Raw genomic sequence first — 18,415 nt, 5'->3', positions numbered from 1 at the left:
CCTTCGGCAATGCCCAATATTTTTGGAATCCTAATCCTAAGGGTTCCGATCCGTCGTCCATCGGTCCTGGACGCTCGTTCCTTATAGCGTATACGCTCCTTGTAGTCGTTGCCGTGGCCGTGACCGTACTCGTATCCTTTTTCGGCAACTTTGGGTGAATCTGCATCCGGTGAAAGAATGGGTTTTCATCTTTCCTCAGACCAAGAGGAACCTGCATCGCGATGTCAGCCCCTCTGGTGACTTTTGAGTGTCGAATTTATGCGGCCGAGGTGACGGTCGATTGGAAAGACTATCATGAACGTCGCTCAGTTTTTTTCCATGTTGATATTCCACCAGAGTTGTAACAGCAGAAATCTTCAAGACCATGGGTGAGGCTGAAAGTGCTAAGCCACTGACAAGGCTAAGACTAAGACTAATTGGGCTGCTGCCTGAGGGCGCAACGTAGACGTAGACGTCCGCAATTTGAAGGCTTACAGTACTGTAGACCCAGACTCGTCTAGATTAGATGGCGAGGTATCCGTACGTTCATCACAGCCACATACCATCTTAAGCGAGGATACGCCTTGCAAGTGCTGTGCATTTTGGCTTCCCTCACGGAGCAAATTGTTGTCTGCGCACTGAACTCTGCATCGATCTTTGCTGATTTGCTTAGGACGAGGAACTGTTGTTTTCTCTCAAGCACGAACTACCAACAGCTTATTTGGTGACTTAACCTATGGCGACCCTACCATCAGAGAGGAATTACTGGCTCAGTGGCTTAGCATGTGAAAAAGGTAGACCCGAACGCCGTACCCTGAGGCAGTCGGTCACTCTGGCAGCAAGCGCGAGACACGATCATTGTCAAGAGTTAGGCTCATCTCACCTCTTTGCGAGTTCCTCTCAGCAGCGCCCGCTGTTGTTGTGGTTTGCATGTATCTGTTCTGTTCACTCATTATTCCATGCAGCATGAAGGCAAGCGGACTTCAGAGCGGTGACCTTGGGCAGCGTCTCGTTCGGAGCAGCAGACGTATCGCTCGGAGCAAGTACTCGCTAGGGTTCAACCGGTGGAGCCGTGTAAGCGATGTTCAGCAGGCACCGTGGAGACTAGGTTCGGCAAAGTTGCCATTCCTATCGCCAGCCCTAAATCCGACTAGACCCAAAGCAGTGAGTGAACAAGAAAGTCCCATCCGCCGTCCCTTTTTCCTCGTACCTGTCAACCGCACATCATGCCTTCATTTCTTCGAGCCTCCTCATTCTGCTCGCTCGGAGATGAATAACGTAGAGACATGGTCTCCACCATCTGGACACTCTGATGGTGCTACATTTTATCCTTCTAGCACCTCCCCCTGCCAAGACTCCTCGCCAAAACCCAAACTTGTGATCCGTCGAACGCGAACGGGATGTCGCACATGCAGATTTAGGAGGGTAAGCCATTATATTCACATTCTACTGTGCGCCCGGCTTGACAGAACTGGATGACTGCTGTAGGTGAAATGTGATGAGACGAAGCCCGAGTGTACTCAGTGTCTCAAAGGCCAGAGGGTCTGTGTTTGGCCTGGCCCCGACGACAAGAGAGCAAAAATCTCAAGGAGGCCTAATGCCACAGCTTGTGAAAATTGTAGAGACAAAAAGGTATTCATGTCTCCGCTTTTCCCCAGCTCGTGAACATTGAGGCTTGTCCATCCAATCCATCTAACAATGTCCGAACGCAGCTCAAGTGCGTCGGGGATATACGAGATGCATGCGTCAAGTGCAGCGACATGGCTATTGAATGCGTGCGATCCCAGAAAGACGTTGAAACAGTCCTATCAGGGCCTCTTCCCCTGTCGTCAAACGACAATAGCAGGTCAACAGTCTTTTCTGCCCGCCCATTGTTGCCCTCCACGTCTACTCTTCGATCGCACGTCAGTGGCTCTGACACGGAGCACGAGCACCATTCACCACTTACCCAACAACGCCATGGCCCAGAGCACATGCTGCCGGCTAGCAATGGGCCATCGGATTCAGCCCCTATGGGACAGCTGCCGACCGGAACAGAACTCAAGGATCTCATCCAGCTCTACTTTTCCTCTGTTCACCGTGAGTAGCTTGGTGCCGTCGTCATCTCTTTTTATGGGAAACTAGTCCCTGATCTTCCGTCCCTCAGATTTCGGGTTCTTTGCATTTATCCACCAGATCCATTTCAATCGCCTTCTCGTCAAGGGCAAAGCCCCTCGCGAGTTGACCCTTATGATGATTGCCAGCGCGATGCGGTGAGTTGCTAACTTTTCATGGTACGATACTCGCTCATAATCCACCCACAGCTTTGCCGCGAAGCCCACTCCAGAGAACCTGGCGAGAGCAGATGCTTGGGCAAGCACGGCGATTGAGAGTCTTCTTCCCCGTATTTATAAGGGGTTTGGAGCAATCCAGCTAATGGTACGTGGCTACGCGATGGCTACTCTTTGCTTGCTATTCGAATAGATAGGAGCTCGACCTACTTCTTGTCTTGTGCTTGAAGGAGAATCGCTAATCCTGAAATAGGCTCTCCTCCTTGCCCAACACTACGATCTAAATCGTGGCAACTTTACGTCTGCCTGGTTGTTAGGTGCTAACTGCACAAGGTGAGCGGCCAAAGAGCAAATTTTTGCTGGCGGCGCAACTGCTCCTCGGATGTGTCGAAATTGATAATCCATCCAGAATGATGCAAATGATGTCCTTGCAAACGTTCGACCGGACCTACCCGGTAAAGTTCGCCTCAAATCTGCGACTATCACCTCTTCTCTCCTGCGAAGCCCTCCGACGCGTTGCCTGGTCTACCTTTTATGTCGATACCATCGTCGACGGGGGTCGATACGGTTTTCACATTGTCGATGAGAAGGCTTATCGTCTCCAGCTTCCCTGCGACCAAGCGAGCTTCTTAGCCGACGAGACGACCATAACTGAGCCGCTTTTCTACAACTCTGCCAACGCTAATGCTGATAATCCCGAGCGTGCGCCTCTTGATATGTCAGCATACCTCCTTCGAACAGCAGCCGCTCGTCGTCGGGCATTACACTTTGCCTTTCGCGCCTCTCATAGTGAACAGACCGTTGAACGGCTAATGGAGGAGCTGGCTGCCATTGAGGCTGATGTAGAAGAGGTTATTGCCGCGTTGCCCAAGCGGTTTCATTTCAACACCGACAATATGTTTCTGCATCGTGATCGACTAATTACATTTATTCTCCTGCACATTTTACGCCATAACCTTTTCATCGTCATTGGTCGAGCTGCTTTACAAATATACCAGCGGGATTCGGCCAAATCAGAGCTCATAGCCGGCGTGCGGCGGAACAGGATTTCTCATGCTCTACCAATAGCTGGCCTCGTCGCAGAGGGTCTAAAGGCGGGTATCAGCTTTGATCCACAGGTTGGGGTCCAGGCATATGTCGCCCTAGAGAGTACCAATTTCTCTCATCCTACTCATTGCACAAACTTTGCTAACTGGAGTGCGACAGTCCTTCTGTTCGAGCCACGTCGCTTAGCCGAGACAGATCCTTTCGTCGATCCCAAAGCGCCCGAGCTGATGGAAGCGATCCCTCACCTGCTCGCTGTGGTTCGGAACATTGCAGATCGATCCGAGTTTGTTAAGCAGCTGGTAAGTGCGACGGCCGCCTCGAGACACAAGAGCTGACACTTCAAATGAAGCATATCGAAGCCGTTCTTCGGCTTCTACGATGTGACTTTACCCACCTCCTCAACCAAATCGACTTTGTCGCATTTCGAAAGTCTGTGGCCTGTGCCCTGAGCTCTAGAGTGAGCGGATCCTCGCTAACTCAATCGATAGCGAGTATCGACTAGTTGGACAAGATGCTGCTGAGTACGATTTCCGCGACTTCCGATGGGCGAAGCTCGAACGGATTCGTCAAGGCGCTGAGTCGTCCACCAACGCGGCGTGCGACGAGGCTTTACTTGAGTACAAGGTAGGTGAAGAGACAGCTCCACCCTCGACGGCGCCTTCTCCACGCCTCGATGCGATGGACGTCCGGCACGCCATTAGGGGAGCTTCGGTGGCCCATTCGCTACCATACTCCGCCTCAAATGCGCTCAATCTGTCTGAAGCGCAGAGTATTGAAGGGGCTGGCGTAGCACAGACCGTGCAGCCCTGGTGGGGACTCGCCCAACCCGAAAACGCCGATCAAGCGTTTTCGCTCGACTATTCGTGGCTCTTGGATGAATCAGGGCTCCCATGGGATCAGGCTGGTGACTTTACGAGGTCCCTATCCCAATTTTAATCAGAATTGACAATATGCGCGCAGGATGCGATCCTGCCCCGAATTTACCTGTACAGTGTCTGCTACATTGTATGATCAAGATGTCTATTTCCAGTGCCCCATCTCATGATTGGGCTTCGAGCCTCTGATCGCTACCAAAGTGTTGCGAACAATTGACTCTGTGAATAATGTCAGTCTATACATGGGCGAGCTGAGCGAACATTATACATAAAACGTGCGCACGAGAACTGTCGCGTAAGCCTCCTAGGGGTAATGGCGTTGAAATGCCATTGCTGCAAGGGATCTATCCGCTATTCGTTCCTCCCTAAGCCCGAAAGGCCATCTCCCTCATTGACAAGGCACAGGACATTCTCCTCCTCTAGCTCCCATCCACGACTTTTGCAATTCTAGCTCATCTTCCCACAGCTCTGGAGCATCGTCCTTCCCCAACCCTGGAGCCAATGCGACTGGTCCCCATACGATGCCACACTCACTTACATACTCATCCCAACAAGCCAGCAGCTCTTGCAGTTTTTTGGGCTCAGTCTCGGCCAGGTCTTTCGTTTCTCCCGGGTCGTCAACCACGTTGAAAAGCTCCCAGCCCTCATCGCCTTCGCCTGCACCTCCCCGTTCCTTAGAGAAGTGGACAATCTTCCAATCCCCTTTCCGCAATGCGCCACGCGCAAAGAGCTCCCACCCAACAGGCTCAGAAGACGAGTGAATTGCCCACATCTCATTGTCCTCCACTCTTTCGTCCCGGGAGAAAAATGGCACCCACGAGATTCCGCGGATGACGTGCACGTTTCTCCCTCGAAAAGTCGTCATTTTGCGTGGAGCAGTGCTTCTGCCCAGGCATGTCCGGTTTCTTCTCTCCGAAGCAGAGGGTAGGCCCACACCGGCCAGCTCGAGAAACGTGGGGGCGAAATCCATGACGGTTGCAAAAGAACGATTAAAGGAGCCGGGAGAGAATGAAGGCAGAAAGGTTCTGGCAGGAGGCTTCACGATGCAGGGCACCAGGATCCCACCTTGGGACGGGTAGCATTTGAACAACCTCGATGGAGCGGTTGACGCCTGAGCCCAAAGCGGACCAAGCCTGGAGTTGCAATGTCAGCTCATGTCTTGCCCTGGAGCGGACTGACCGTACCAGGTGAACGAGTTCCAGGAGCCAATATTCTCGTAAGAGTTGTCATAGTATTGATGGATGGCGCGTTTTATGTTGTCACCCATGACCGCTGCGAGATGACAGTCAGCTTGTGTGTCCTCTATGCAGTAACTAGGGGAGGATGTCTCAACTCACGGACAGCTTCCAGTCTGCATGCCCAAAGTCAGAATGGTCGGCTCAAAAACAACTTCTAAAGGTAAATCGAGTACTCACGCAGCGCCCTCCGCCCCATTGTCACTCATAAATACGATAAACGTGTTGTCATACTCTCCCGTCTTCTTCAAGTAATCTATCACTTCGCCAACATTGACGTCGATCGAGTCCACCATGCCAGCGTATGCTTCCATAGCCCTGCTTGAGAGCTTCTTCTCCTCTGGCGTGAGATCATCCCATTCCCCAACGCCTTGCGTAGTTGTCTCTACTTTGTGCGGGACAACGGACTTGTCTATGATTCCCATCTCAGCAAGCTTTCTCAGTCGGCGACCCCTCAAGGCGTGTGGGCCATCATCGTACATCCCCGCGTATCTTTGAGGCCAAAATCAGTTCGGCCTTGACTAGGAAAACATGGTGGTAGAACTGGCAACAGAGGTTCGCCTTGGATCCAAACTCACTTGTCACGTTGCGCCTTGGGGCATTGCAATGGCCAATGTGGTGCGGTGTACGGTAAGAAAGCAAAGAAAGGTTTCGAAGCCTCGACCTCAGACCGGGTTTCGAGGAAATTAATTAACCGATTAGTGTAGTAGTTGGTCGAGTAGAAGCCTTCGGGATCTTCTGTCTTGTTGGGTGGTCTTGAGGAAAAGGACACGGTCAGTTCAGCTCAGTATACATGTTCACGGATATCATCATGCCAGAATGATGACAATAATCTGTGGCATCTCTAACTCACATTTCAACCCTTTTCCCCTCTTCAGCATGAACGGGCCGACCACCAACCGGGAAGGATTCCTGCACTGGCTCCCAACCGTAATGGTTACAACACCCAGGAAGCATGGCGAAGGCCTTCTGGAAACCTCGTTCCCAAGGCCCCTGACACGCACGCAACCCCAGATGCCACTAGTGGTTGGTCAGCCCGGAGGAAAATTCGGCCAAACATTCAGATCATCCAGCTGGAAAGCAGAACGAACAACACAGACCAAGGAGAGGACTGACCTTGCCTGACATGACGGTGAAATAGCCATGATCCGTCAGGATCTCAGGCAACGTCGCCACGTCATTGTTCAGATATCCCTCGTACCCTGCTTTACCGGACCATCGTCTCGCCCCTTTCTCGCTATTCTTGTATTCTATCAACACGCCAAGCCCACCGAGGTGCGCGTCAGTCCCGCTAAGGAGCATTGCGCGTGTGGGCGAACAAGCCGCCGCGGCATGGACATTTAGCATACGGATGCCCTCGGCAGCCAGGCGGTCGATATGGGGAGTTTGAATCTCGGCGCCATAGCAGCCTATGTCGGAGAAACCCTGGCAGCACCATATGGTCAGCTGAATTCAGCCTGAGGGAGGGAGAGAACCTGCAAGGTCGTCGGCCAGGATAAAGAGAAAGTTGGGCCGCTTGGGCATCCCATTAGGACCACCGTTCATATTGGAAACTTCAAGGAGAGCGGTCTCGCGACGTTCTACTGTCAGAACTTGGGCGATACTGGACTGAAGATGTCACCAGAATGGGCTTGTGACGAGAATCTATAAAGCACGATCGAGCTGCCCTTGTCTAACTGCACAACGCAGGAGGTATCTTCTCAAAGTCTTGCTCGGAAAGTTTGAACTTGAAGAAAAGACGGACGTGAGACCAGTTATCAGGGTCGAGGATCTTTGGACTTGGTCACCTGGACTCTCGGACTGCATGCCGGAGAGTACGCTAGGAGCAGTGTGCGAGCGCCGCGTTTGCTCTAATTAGACGAGAGAAGGTAAGATTTGAGATAGTAAATGAAAGGGTGGAAAGGTCGGAAAGGCCATTTCGCTCGGAAGGCTCTGCCCCCTTTTTCGGATCCACTCCGCTCCGAACGAGATGTCGCTCTGAGAGTCCAGACTTCCAGACTTCCTTCTCGCTCGGAATCCTCACTTGCTCCCTTGCTCACTTCCTCGCCTCCTCACCTCATCCAGGGACCCCATGGGGGCTCCTGCAGATATCGTGTCTAGCTGCCTGCTCTGGATATAAGACAAGCGAGTTCCCCGCCGCAGCGTTCCAGATGCACCAATTCAGATCTGCACCGTTACCAGTCTGTGTCTGCCTCCAAAAGGAACGCCCACCGCTCAGGCCTCTAGTTACTCTTGCTACGATGGCGACGTCGCCATCGGCGTGGTCCATGGTGACCCCAATGCTTTTGTTCTCCTGCTTCTGTCTGCTCGTGGGGGACATGCTCTTTGGGTACGACACAGGCAGCTTTGGTGGTATCCTCGCCAATCCTGTGAGTGTCCTACTATTTGATGCGCCTGATAGACCAGCCGCGCAGCACTGAACACCATCCACCCAGGGCTTTGTCCGACAATTCGGTGTGTACCATCCCTCGACCGGTAAATACGCCATCGATTCTCTCCATACGTCGCTACTGTCCTCTCTCGCTTTCATCGGCAAGTTTGTCGGGTGCTTGGTCGCTGGTCCGGCCATTGAGTGGGTTGGCCACCGCGCTGTGTTCTTTGGTCTGTCGGCCGTCTCATTCGTTGGTATCATCAGTGAGTTTCTTCGTTCCCTTGGGCTAGCTACTTCCTCCAGGCTCATTGGCATTCCCTCTAGTCGAAATCACCGCAGCCGGCACGGACGCCGGGTCCGGGCGTTTCGCACAATTCATCGTTGGGCGTATCATTGTCTACATCTCGGTCGGTCTAGTTGAAGTCGACGTGACGTAAGCTGCCGGCCTCCAACGATGCCGTTTGAGCGAGACTGACAGGTTTGTCGCAGCACCTACCAGTCTGAGATTGTCCCGGCACCATTCCGAGGCCTTGTCGTCGTCTCCCTGCAACTCTTTCTCAACGCCGGAAGCGTCATTGCCACTGGCGTCAACAAGGCCTTCTCCACCAGAACCGACGGGTTAGGTTGGAAAGCAGTCACTGGGATCCAGTTTATCTTCCCCGTCTGTAAGTGGCCACAACCCCTTCTCTTACCCTGTTGGGACGGTTCAGTATCGTTGACACAAGGCTTCAGTGATAATTCTCTTCACGCTGTTCATTCCGAGCTCTCCCCGTTGGCTCTTGTCGAAGGACCGTGACCACGAGGCCATCACGGCCCTCCGCCGCATCAGACCGAAGGGTGATGGTTCTGATGACAAGTGCGCAGCCGAGATCCAGGCCATCAAAGAAGCTCTCCAGGAACAAGTGCATAAAGCCCCATGGCTCGACCTCGTGCGTGGGACCAACCTCCGCCGAACGGCACTAATCATTGTTTACTACTTTTTCCAGCAGGTGAGTAACATCCATCCGTGAAGTGATCAATAATTTGGATTAACCATGCGTGTTAAAGACTACCGGCCAAGCCTTTGTCTCGACTTATCAAACAACGTTCTACAAGACAAATGGCTATGCTGACCAGGCTTTTACCTATCCTGTCATTAACAGCTGTCTCAGCTTTCTCTCCGTCATCCCGGGCATGTACTTGGTCGATAAGCTTGGGTGTGTTAAATCCCCGGAGTTCTATTTCCTATTGCGCAGGCCGTGCTCGAGCTGACAGTTATGTTCCGCAGTCGTCGATACAGCCTCATGATCACTTACTTCTTCCAGGCCTTTTGGATATACTTGTTAGCCGGGCTCGGTGGGATGAGCCACAAGAGCGTAACTGATAAGAACACGATTGTGGCTGCCTTCATGCTCTACGCATTTAGTTACAATGTGAGTTACAGACGCCAGCGGCATGTGTTCGACAAATTCACAAGGTCAATTGTACTAATATGCCTCCTCTTTGCAGATGGGCGGCGCCTCGATCCCGTACCTGCTCGGCTCTGAGATCCCCAACGCCGCCGTCCGTGAAAAGACGCAGGCGCTGGGGACGTCGTGGAATGTGATCTGGGCCTTTGTGACCAACTTTGTCATCCCGTACATGATCAACAACATCCACTTCGGAGTCGGATGGGTGTTTGGCAGCATCTCCGTGCTCGCTTTTGTCTTCACCTTCCTCTTCCTTCCCGAGACCAAGGTGAGTTTGAGTCGTCTCGCGCCCAGTCCCAAGGGAATGACAAAAGTTAACGCACCGTCCCTCGTTCCAGGGCCGCGCTCTCGAGGAGATTGACGCCATATTCGCAGTCCCGTTCAACCCCTTCCGACCAGCCGAAATCCACTACACTGACGCCGAGCGCCGGGTTGGCCAGCTTGAAGGGGAGAAAGCGGCGGCCGTCACGTCTGTTTCCGAGAACATTGACAACTTTACCCACGAGGGCCAGAAAGAAGATTTCTAACCCCTTACTGGTTAGACCTATCGAACATAGCATGTTCTGAGCAGCATTTGCGACCAAATTCGCTCTGCTTGTTGTATGTACTGTACATATAAACCCGTCAATTTTAGCTAGCGCCTCAAAAATCTACTACCCAGTTAACTCCTGCACATAGGCGGTGCGTCCCTATCTGCCTACAAGCATATTGTGTCCAGGTGCCTACTGGAAGTGCTTGTGCTGTGAACCCGAGCCCCGGCCTCGGGGTGGGACTGTACTACCCTGGGTACATCCCTCTTGAAGATGTTTCGCAGTCAGTTCGATCCGAGACTCTGCCGGGCCGCAGGCAGTGTTTAAGCCCCGTGAACTTGGTTCTTATAAATGAACCGGTGCTGTCTACATGTGTATACTTTCGATGCAAATTCTCGTTTAATATTCCACCCGAAATCTTGCCCCATGCATGTAATGTAGCAACTCTGGTTGCCTTGCTTTCCAAGTTGGAAAAGTCCGAATCCTTCTCTCGGTTCGTTCAAATCGTGTAAAGTCACCCCTTTCCTTTCGCTCTGGCATCACTCGTTTTACCATCGATTATAACGATTCGTTTTGTGGATGCCTTCTACCCTTTTTGCCCGAGGACAAGACAGCGTACCGAAGTAGGACAGTTTTCCCCAAAACTGGCCGGCTGTTGCCTCGATGCAGGGTGCGGCTCGGCTCGGCTCCAAGTGACAGGTTGTCATCTGCAATGATGCTTCACGTGAATGAACTCGCAATCTTGCTCCTGGCCCTAATCTTTGGTCCGTAAAGGACGAGGACCCAGGGGACAAGAGTCAAGGCGAGCCCGATGGCGCCCAGTAAGCTGCTTGCAGCTTGGAAACCCAGGTTGGTGAAAAGCTGGTTTGTTACCAGTGGGAAAGATCCACCCAGTAGGTTTCGACAAAGGCCCGAAGCTGCAAGAGCCGAGCTCGCATAGATGTGATAGCAATCCGCTGTGTAGTTGAAGGTTCCCAGGAAGATGCTGAAGATGCCCATTGTCGCGACCCCGACGGCAATTGTAGGGACGATCCAGTGGACGGAGGAGTAGCATGTCCAGCCAAACCAAAACAAACCGATTGGCATGAAGGCCGACTCGATGCATGTGAACAGCAGTCTCCCTTCTGGGCTGCCGTTGATCTTGACAGGGTAGTGTTTAGCAGCCCATTTCTCTTGCCAGATGCTGAGGACCGTGGAGATAATAGCCCCGACACACATCGCAGTAAATACCACCCCGGTCTGTTCTAGGCTGAAGCCGTGATTGACCTGGAACACCAGAGGGATTGATCCGAACTGCAGATACAGCACTGCCCAGGAGAATGCGATCCAGAGACTAAACCAAAAGACCACAGGCTCGGTCACGAGCATGTGAACAGGTCGGTAAAGGGAGACCGCGATCATCCGGCTTATCGACAGTCTTTCTTCGTCCGCTTTCACTTTCCACCGGATCCGGCAACACCTCTTCGAGCCCTTTTCCTGACCGATTCTATCACCATCGACTTCCATTCCTAGGGCTCCTGCGGCCTCTAGTTGCTCGTACCATTTGTTCAGCAATTTGGCCTTGCGACTGAGAATAATGCTACCTCGCGTTTCTTTGAAGAAGACAGTGACAAGAGAGACCAAGGTGCCGCTGGTGATAACTTGTATCCAGAATACCCAACGCCATGTGGTCCGCTGTGCAACGAAGCCAGAGACTAGAGGCCCTAGCCCGGTGCCAAACAGAGTCGCTCCAGTGAAAAGGACCATGGGACCGTTCCGGTCAGCCGTGACCCAAACGTCTGCCAGAATGCCGCCGACCATGGTAGAAAAGGTAGATCCTCCAACGCCAAGGAAGAATCGAGCCAGCAGCATTCCTGCAAATGAGTCGGTTACCGCGCAGCCAATTTGACATATGACGAAAAGAATTCCGGTAAAAATAAAGACAGGTCTCCTTCCATTGATCTCTGAGAAGGGCGCCAGCACCATGGGAGCAATTCCAAATCCAGCCGTAAAGATAGTAATGCCAGTCTTGTACGCCACAGCAGAGATTCCCCACTTTTCAGTCAGCTGAGCCGTTGGTGATGCATAAGAGCCGGCGGAGTAGGCGGCTGTGATATTGACCGAGCAGGAAAGGTAGGTCATGAGCTTTTTCCGGGTCAGCGACCAGGTAAATGGGTTGTCGAAGTCGCGCAGGTTGGGACACGGCGGAAGCTCATTTTTCGCCCCAGATGGGAGTATCGGGTTTAGCGGAATGTCCGTTTCAAAGGTCAAGTATCGATATTCAATGTCATTGGCATCGAGAGGTCCCGGTATTGGTGGATATCTTGGATCGTTTTGGAGGGGCACATTCTGAGCTGTCACGTCGTCCGCGCCACCTACGGATATAGGGATCATAACATCGTCAATCGAAGCTTCATCATATTTTCTTGAGCCATCCTGGTCCAGCATAGCAGAGACTACCGAGGTATGGCCCTGGGTGTACGAGTATTTTCGAGAGAAAGAATACTATAGAGATCTGTAATAGTTAGTTCGGGGGTTGACTGGTACCTTTAACAAGATTTCTGGGCGCCCGCTATGTCATGGAGAGATCTGGAGATAAAGGAAAGATCGACACCGGCGTCAGTAGCATAACCGGTGCACCAACGAGGTGAGTAGAAATGGTGGAGGCATACCCCGTACATCTCCCCGCGGCCTCTATCCGCATCCCCGGATACATTGCCGAGGTGCAACTGCCGGGGAGGAAGGGTAGACTCCGTTGAGACATACTCCGTCGACATGCAGAGATATTGATCCATCGTGCTTCTGTTGGATCCACGAAGGTGCTGTATTTATATGCATGTTATGCTGGTGAAGCGGAGAAAGAACACACTGTATAATGCATAGTATGTCAGGCGTCCAAGCCCCCTGCCGAACACGAAATGTCTGACGGACATTGTTTCCGTTTCTTGTTGGCATACGTCTTGCTTTGTATAATGCCCTTGGCCAGACTTTCCAGCTCCAGGGGCATTTGCCGTGGTGTCTTTCACGGATGAGGCAGTGCAAAATTGAAGATATACATGTTATATTCTGTTTCCTTCTTTCTGAAAGGCCTCCAAGGCGTCAATATATGCTGTCATCGGTGAGTCATGGCCCGTGCCGACTGGGAACACTTAGATCTCAGTGATGTAAACGCATTGGAAAACGTCATGACTTCAGAGCCACCACCAGGTATCGTAGGCTTGACCATTTAGCCCAGACTGAAAAATTAGTGACCGCCTCCGGATTTATCCTAGTTTTCCTTACCTCAATTCCTCTCTTGACGAGATCGCAATATCTGGGCCTTGATTGAATACAGTAGGAACTGTCCGAGATACACTATCCGGTATTGGAGCGAATCATCCAAGATGGCGACGACTCCTCAGAGCTCAAGCAAGGAAATGATGAAGAATAAGAATGGTGCGCTCTCTCTTTGGTTCGAGTTTCGCGAAGAGGCACTAACAAGCTAGCTCTCAGTCGCCGGGGGCCAGCTCGCAATGCACTCTAAAGATCCTCCGACCGGCTTCTTTCGCGATGGATACTGCAGGACTGGACCTGAAGACAAAGGCAATCATTCGGTCGCAGCCACAGTGAACCAAGAGTTTCTGGACTTTACAAATTCAAGAGGAAACAACCTGAGAGAGGCGGGAGTCAAGGATGGAATGAAGTGGTGTCTCTGTGCACACCGGTGGAAGGAAGCATTCGACGCCGCGCAAAAGGGACAAATATCACAATCGGCAGTGCCACGAGTGCATCTCCACGCCTCTCACGAGAGTGCCCTGAACACTGTCAAGTATGGAGATTTGAGCAAGTATGCCATGAGCGGAGAAGCTCCGAAGGAATCGACCAGAAACCGACAGAGCGCCCACAGTGATCCGGAGCAGCCTTCACACGGGGTCGCCAGGGAGACGACAGAGCTGAGTGGTAGGGCGGAGCCAGGGAGAGTCGGGGGATAGAGCTGAGAGGTGTACTGGTGATACGGTGTGTGGAAGGAGGGAGTAGAGAGGACAATTTGGCTGAAGGTGAGAATGGCGGATTGCGGCTTGAGATAAATGCTCCGCCGTGATAGTGATGAAACTATGCTCCGCCGTAATCGCAGGCCGAGGCGTTGGAATCCCGAAAAGCCAGAGATGATCAAATAATTGCTACTCCATACTCAATGGCAAATGCGATACTGTCCTCGTCAACTTCGGCAGTCGTTCAGCTATACAACCCACCCTTGTTATACATCCTCTTTTCGGCTTATCCTTAGGGTCCATACTTGATCCGTTGGCTCATGTTCACAGCTGCTTCATCTTTCGTCTCTCCCGTCTTCTAGATTCCTCTCAGCCTTCTCACGCGACTTCTGGATCTCCCGCTTTCTCCGCCTGCTGTCTTCGGCCCGGGTATTTGAATGACACCCACGATTTGACATTGAATTCACCCTCTTCGACACTGCTGCTTTAGTGAGGCAAGCAGTCCTCGGGCGCAGTGGGCGCCATGTCGGACTCTGTGGGTATGTTTTATCCTCATCTCCGTTATCCTGATGGTACGTTGTCGGAGTCTCACTTCTCCCGATCCAGATCGCGTGTTTGTCCATGCCCTTGCCACAGTGCGCCGGCTCCCTCGAACTGGCTCCTCACGACCACCTCCGTCCGCCCGGCTACGTCTCTATGGCCTCTATAAACAATCCATGGAGGGTGACGTTGAATCTATCCTCCCGCGTCCGACCGTGCCCTCTGTTTCCCCAGACCCCAACAACTCCAAGTCAAACAACGTTCACCGCTACGCGTCTCGAGACCTAAGGATGCGAGAGGCTGAAGCCGAGATTGAGAAATGGGATGCGTGGCATGCCTGCGCCGGCATGTCCCGCACTGAAGCCAAACGACGGTACATCAGTACACTAATAGATACCATGAAGGAATATGCCTCCGGGACACAGGAATCTCGTGAGCTGGTAGCAGAACTGGAATTCGTTTGGAACCAGATCAAAAGTCAAAGCGGGAGCTCAGAGGACGACGATGCAGAGTCGTCCACCAGACGGTTGGAGCGGGCTGGTCTGAAACAAACAACAAGTTTCGGGAGTCTACCTCCCGGCCAAAGCACACGAGGCGAAGGGGAAAGTCTGGGCAGATTAAATTCGGACCCAAGTCGGATGCGAGTCCTGTCGCCAGTTTCACAGAGAGGGAGCGATGATATTGTGGAGAGTGAAGAGGTGGATCCGATAACCCATGCAGTTATTGGTCCTTTATCATCTTCGCGGCGAGCTCACTCTGATCCAGACTGGCGAAGTCGCATTGAGTCTCACTTAAGGCATCTTTCAACCGAGGTCGCCGCACTGCGAGAACAGTTATCCGCAAATCACTTGCTCTCCTCTTCGTCTTTCTCCCCCGAGTTGACATCTAGGCGGAGAAGGATATTCTACAGAATATCGACGTGGGTTAAGTGGTTAGCGTGGGCACTTGTGCGGCAAATTTTGGTTGATGCAAGTTTGGTGTTTCTCTTCGTGGTGTGGGCGAGATGGAAGGGGTACAAAGATCGCCGAGTTGAAGATTGGGTAAAGCGTCGCTGGAAAGATGTTACAAGGACGCTTGCTGATATGAAGAGGTGGCTGATGGGGTCGATATCGGCGGTACGGATCCCTGTGGTGCGGAAGGTCACCTGAACCGCACCAAGTGTGATGGAAAGCAGCATTTTCTGACTGCTTCTGCCAGGAACTTCTTCGAATTCTCGGCGGTCGCTTCCTGGCGCGCTACAAGACGGAAATCGCTGACCAATTCGGCGCCGGGGCTGTGCTGGGCGATGAGACATGAGCACAGGAAACACAAGTCAGACTCGGGATGATGCTCACCAGCTGACAGGCTAACCTGAGTCTGGACATTCTGGCTGTTGGAGTTGCAGCCACGGGTTTATACGCACGTTGCCCGACCGTTCCTAATTCTGTCTCCTTACATGGTCAGTTCAGCAGGTCCAATCTGTTGCTCCGGCGGATGAGATCGAAGACATTTGGCAGGTCTTGGATATCCGATTGCAGCGGATATGTCGACAGGCAGCAGACGGATAATCATGAGATTTTATGACCCGGTAAGGGAGGTCTGGATGTAACTGACATAAAAAGTGACGACGACCATGGCACATTCATCTTTGGACAATCCACTGCAAAAAAAACCTTTACCTAGAGGGCTAGACCTATCACAAAAGCGGGAATTGCTCGAACAATGATCCAGACACAGAAGAAGATACCACATCTTATTTCATCCTGCTTGCTCGCTCACTCGCTCATTAGCTAACTCACTGTTTCTGGAACTCCCGACGGCAATCAATATTATTCTTCCCTGAGTTTGAACCCGCCTTTGACCCGCGTCGCCATTACGCCTTTCGGATCGTACGCGTCCCTCACTTTCCTCGCCTCCTCCATCATCCTACCCTTGTTCTTCTTCTCCAGAAGGGCCCAGACGTCCTGCCCGGTGTTTGCGTAGTTGATGTACCGGAACGGATGCAGTGCGCCGTCGTCCCTGTCCCCGTTCCCGGTCCGGTCCGTTCTGAGCAGCGCAGACGTGGAGGAGGAGGTGGTGGTGGTGGTGGTGGAGGAGGAGGAGGAGCGGCCGTGGCGGCGCGCGAGGGTTTCGGCCTCGGCTAGGATGCGAGTTATTGTGGCGACGGAGTTTGCGTCGTGGGTGGGGTGGAGGTGGTGGGATTCGAAGGAGAGGACTTGGGTTGTAGGGATTAGTTTTGATGATTGGGTTCGGGAGCTCGAGAGGAAGGAAGCCGGCTGAGAGAGGAGGGGCGGTGGAGGTTGGGAAGGGGGAGAAAGAAATGGGGTGGGTTTATATGTCAGGGCGTGGGAGATGTCATGGCGGGAGGGATGAGTCCTGGTCCTCGGTCGGGGGAAATCCTTTGTGACGGGAATATAATGGGATGGGATGGGATGGGATGGGATGGGACGATGGTGGTGAGAAGCAATACTTGTCTGGCAAGGAATGAAGAACAACACCTACGCATCAATGGCTCGGCTTCGTCGTCTAGCCCCATCAGATTCCTCGCTCCTTGACGCCTGGAGTAATGTAGGTGCGGTAGTGTAAGTGGCTGAAGCAGCATTCCGGCCCGAAAGAGGGGATCGCGCGCATCAGAGCCATGCTGTTCTGTGTCTAGCGTGCGGTTGTGAACAACGTTTGCAGTGAAGAGGTCTGTGATTTTCGACAGGAGGTTAGGGTCGTTGTGGACTGTGAGAGTCGTTTTGTACACCCTAGATCGAGCGTCGTCAGGGATGCCAATGAGAGATGACGTGAGGTGGACGCTAGCAAAGAAGCAGAGGGAGGGCTAAGAGGCATACCGGAAGCCGTAGGGATTGTTCATCTCAACCATCTCGGCCACTTCGGTCATCCCAGCCCTGAACATGGTGGTCTCAAGGGTCGGGATCTCCAGAAACGGTTCCCACAACGGGGACTCGTCCTTCTTGTTCGAGCCCGAGCCCGAGTTGACGCGGGTCAGCGTGAGAACATACACCGTCTGGCTACTTAGCGCGTCGAAACCAACCGAAAGCTCCGCCGATGAGGAGGGGTCGAGACGTGCATTCTGTGTAAAGACTGCAAGGGCACTTATCACCCGAGAGAGGTGTCCGTGCGAGTACTGTAGGAGAGCGACGTGCAGTGGCTCTTGAAGTGGGAATGTCCTCAGGCGGAATCTCGTTGCTATGCCGAAGTTGTTGCTACCCCCTTTGAGTACGGAGAAGAGATTGCAATGGCTTGACGAAGAAGTGTTGACTACTGTACCGTTTGCGAGGATCACCTTTGCGAGGAAAGACCTCAAGTGTTAGTGATTGCTCGAGTGCTTTTGTAGTCAGTCAGGTCAAACATATTCCGTACCTCGATTGACAGAAGGGTATCCGCGGACCAGCCATATAGGCTCGACAAAATGGATATGCCGCCTACCCAGGCAGCTTTGTAAGCAGCGTGATCTCATTGGGCTCAGGGGGTGACAGACCACCCAGCAGGTATCCTCCTATGCCCACAGACGCAGCTCTGCCTCCAGAAACCGCCAGTCCAAGAGGGTCAAGAATCTGATAAATGTCTAGCCAGCGGGCCCCGGTGCCCACTTCGACATATGAATAGTCATGTGCAACGGAGACCGACGACAATGCGGACAAATCCAGCGTGATGCCGTCGTTTAGATTCGAGGCGCCATGAGCGGTCGAGTGGCCGCCGCTCGTGATGGCGAACTGGACGTTATCTCCCAAGGCAACAAGCTGGGAGACGAGGCTGCTGACTTGTTCCGGCGTCTCCGGAGATAAGCGGCATGTTGGAGCGAAATCTGCCTGGTTGAAGGCCCAGTACTGAGCTTGCTGAGATCGGTACTGTCTATCGTTCGGGAACGAGACTAGCTCTGGAAATAATTCGACAAGGATATTGCACTTTTGGGAGGTCAGTTAAGGAGAGCCGTTTTGGCGAAGAGGCCTCGGGGGAAGAAACTTACAGCCCGCAAGGCTGCTTGGTCGGTGGGGCTTGTCAGAGGTGATTGTCCCGCTTTCACTGTACTGGAGATACTCGCAGTCAGGACTAGTACACTAATTGCCACCAGAAGGTATGGTTCCATGGGATATTCAGAGAAGCCAAGTTTAAAGAGAGGGCCGAAGATACAGGCAATGATCAAGTAGTAGATTTATGCCTCGCCGTAGCTCGAGCATCAAA

General features: G+C 52.7%; 7 protein-coding genes across 7 annotated transcripts; 4 read left to right on the top strand and 3 right to left on the bottom strand.

The window, feature by feature from the left end:
- Nucleotides 1-2,659: 2,659 nt before the first annotated feature.
- Nucleotides 2,660-4,232, top strand: A1O5_06858 (uncharacterized protein; the record flags this gene model as incomplete). Its single annotated transcript, XM_007747449.1, has 2 exons — nt 2,660-3,579; nt 3,785-4,232. The coding sequence occupies 2 exons, from the start codon at nt 2,660-2,662 to the stop codon at nt 4,230-4,232; spliced, it is 1,368 nt and encodes a 455-aa protein (XP_007745639.1).
- A 327-nt stretch (nt 4,233-4,559) lies between these two features.
- A1O5_06857 (uncharacterized protein) lies at nt 4,560-6,951 on the bottom strand (the record flags this gene model as incomplete). Its single annotated transcript, XM_007747448.1, has 8 exons — nt 4,560-5,304; nt 5,347-5,443; nt 5,509-5,522; nt 5,587-5,898; nt 5,985-6,161; nt 6,260-6,426; nt 6,523-6,815; nt 6,882-6,951. The coding sequence occupies 8 exons, from the start codon at nt 6,949-6,951 to the stop codon at nt 4,560-4,562; spliced, it is 1,875 nt and encodes a 624-aa protein (XP_007745638.1).
- A 773-nt stretch (nt 6,952-7,724) lies between these two features.
- On the top strand, nt 7,725-9,752 carry A1O5_06856 (uncharacterized protein; the record flags this gene model as incomplete). Its single annotated transcript, XM_007747447.1, has 9 exons — nt 7,725-7,775; nt 7,842-8,040; nt 8,102-8,210; nt 8,267-8,442; nt 8,510-8,766; nt 8,825-8,973; nt 9,045-9,189; nt 9,266-9,493; nt 9,564-9,752. 9 exons carry the CDS (start codon nt 7,725-7,727, stop codon nt 9,750-9,752), a joined length of 1,503 nt encoding a protein of 500 aa, XP_007745637.1.
- Nucleotides 9,753-10,475: 723 nt separating this feature from the next.
- On the bottom strand, nt 10,476-12,182 carry A1O5_06855 (uncharacterized protein; the record flags this gene model as incomplete). Its single annotated transcript, XM_007747446.1, has 1 exon — nt 10,476-12,182. One exon carries the CDS (start codon nt 12,180-12,182, stop codon nt 10,476-10,478), a length of 1,707 nt encoding a protein of 568 aa, XP_007745636.1.
- A 935-nt stretch (nt 12,183-13,117) lies between these two features.
- Nucleotides 13,118-13,705, top strand: A1O5_06854 (uncharacterized protein; the record flags this gene model as incomplete). The annotated part of the gene is made up of 2 exons (XM_007747445.1): nt 13,118-13,169; nt 13,227-13,705. 2 exons carry the CDS (start codon nt 13,118-13,120, stop codon nt 13,703-13,705), a joined length of 531 nt encoding a protein of 176 aa, XP_007745635.1.
- A 523-nt stretch (nt 13,706-14,228) lies between these two features.
- On the top strand, nt 14,229-15,040 carry A1O5_06853 (uncharacterized protein; the record flags this gene model as incomplete). Its single annotated transcript, XM_007747444.1, has 3 exons — nt 14,229-14,244; nt 14,312-14,943; nt 14,966-15,040. The coding sequence occupies 3 exons, from the start codon at nt 14,229-14,231 to the stop codon at nt 15,038-15,040; spliced, it is 723 nt and encodes a 240-aa protein (XP_007745634.1).
- A 1,013-nt stretch (nt 15,041-16,053) lies between these two features.
- Nucleotides 16,054-18,320, bottom strand: A1O5_06852 (uncharacterized protein; the record flags this gene model as incomplete). The annotated part of the gene is made up of 5 exons (XM_007747443.1): nt 16,054-16,439; nt 16,727-16,974; nt 17,062-17,532; nt 17,660-18,138; nt 18,201-18,320. 5 exons carry the CDS (start codon nt 18,318-18,320, stop codon nt 16,054-16,056), a joined length of 1,704 nt encoding a protein of 567 aa, XP_007745633.1.
- Nucleotides 18,321-18,415: the final 95 nt, after the last annotated feature.

Source organism: Cladophialophora psammophila, assembly GCF_000585535.1.
Source record: "Cladophialophora psammophila CBS 110553 chromosome Unknown aczJe-supercont1.10, whole genome shotgun sequence".
Lineage (NCBI taxonomy): Eukaryota > Fungi > Ascomycota > Eurotiomycetes > Chaetothyriales > Herpotrichiellaceae > Cladophialophora > Cladophialophora psammophila.
The sequence above is the reverse complement of the archived record's forward strand: the minus strand, read 5'-3'. Positions and strand labels throughout refer to the sequence as shown.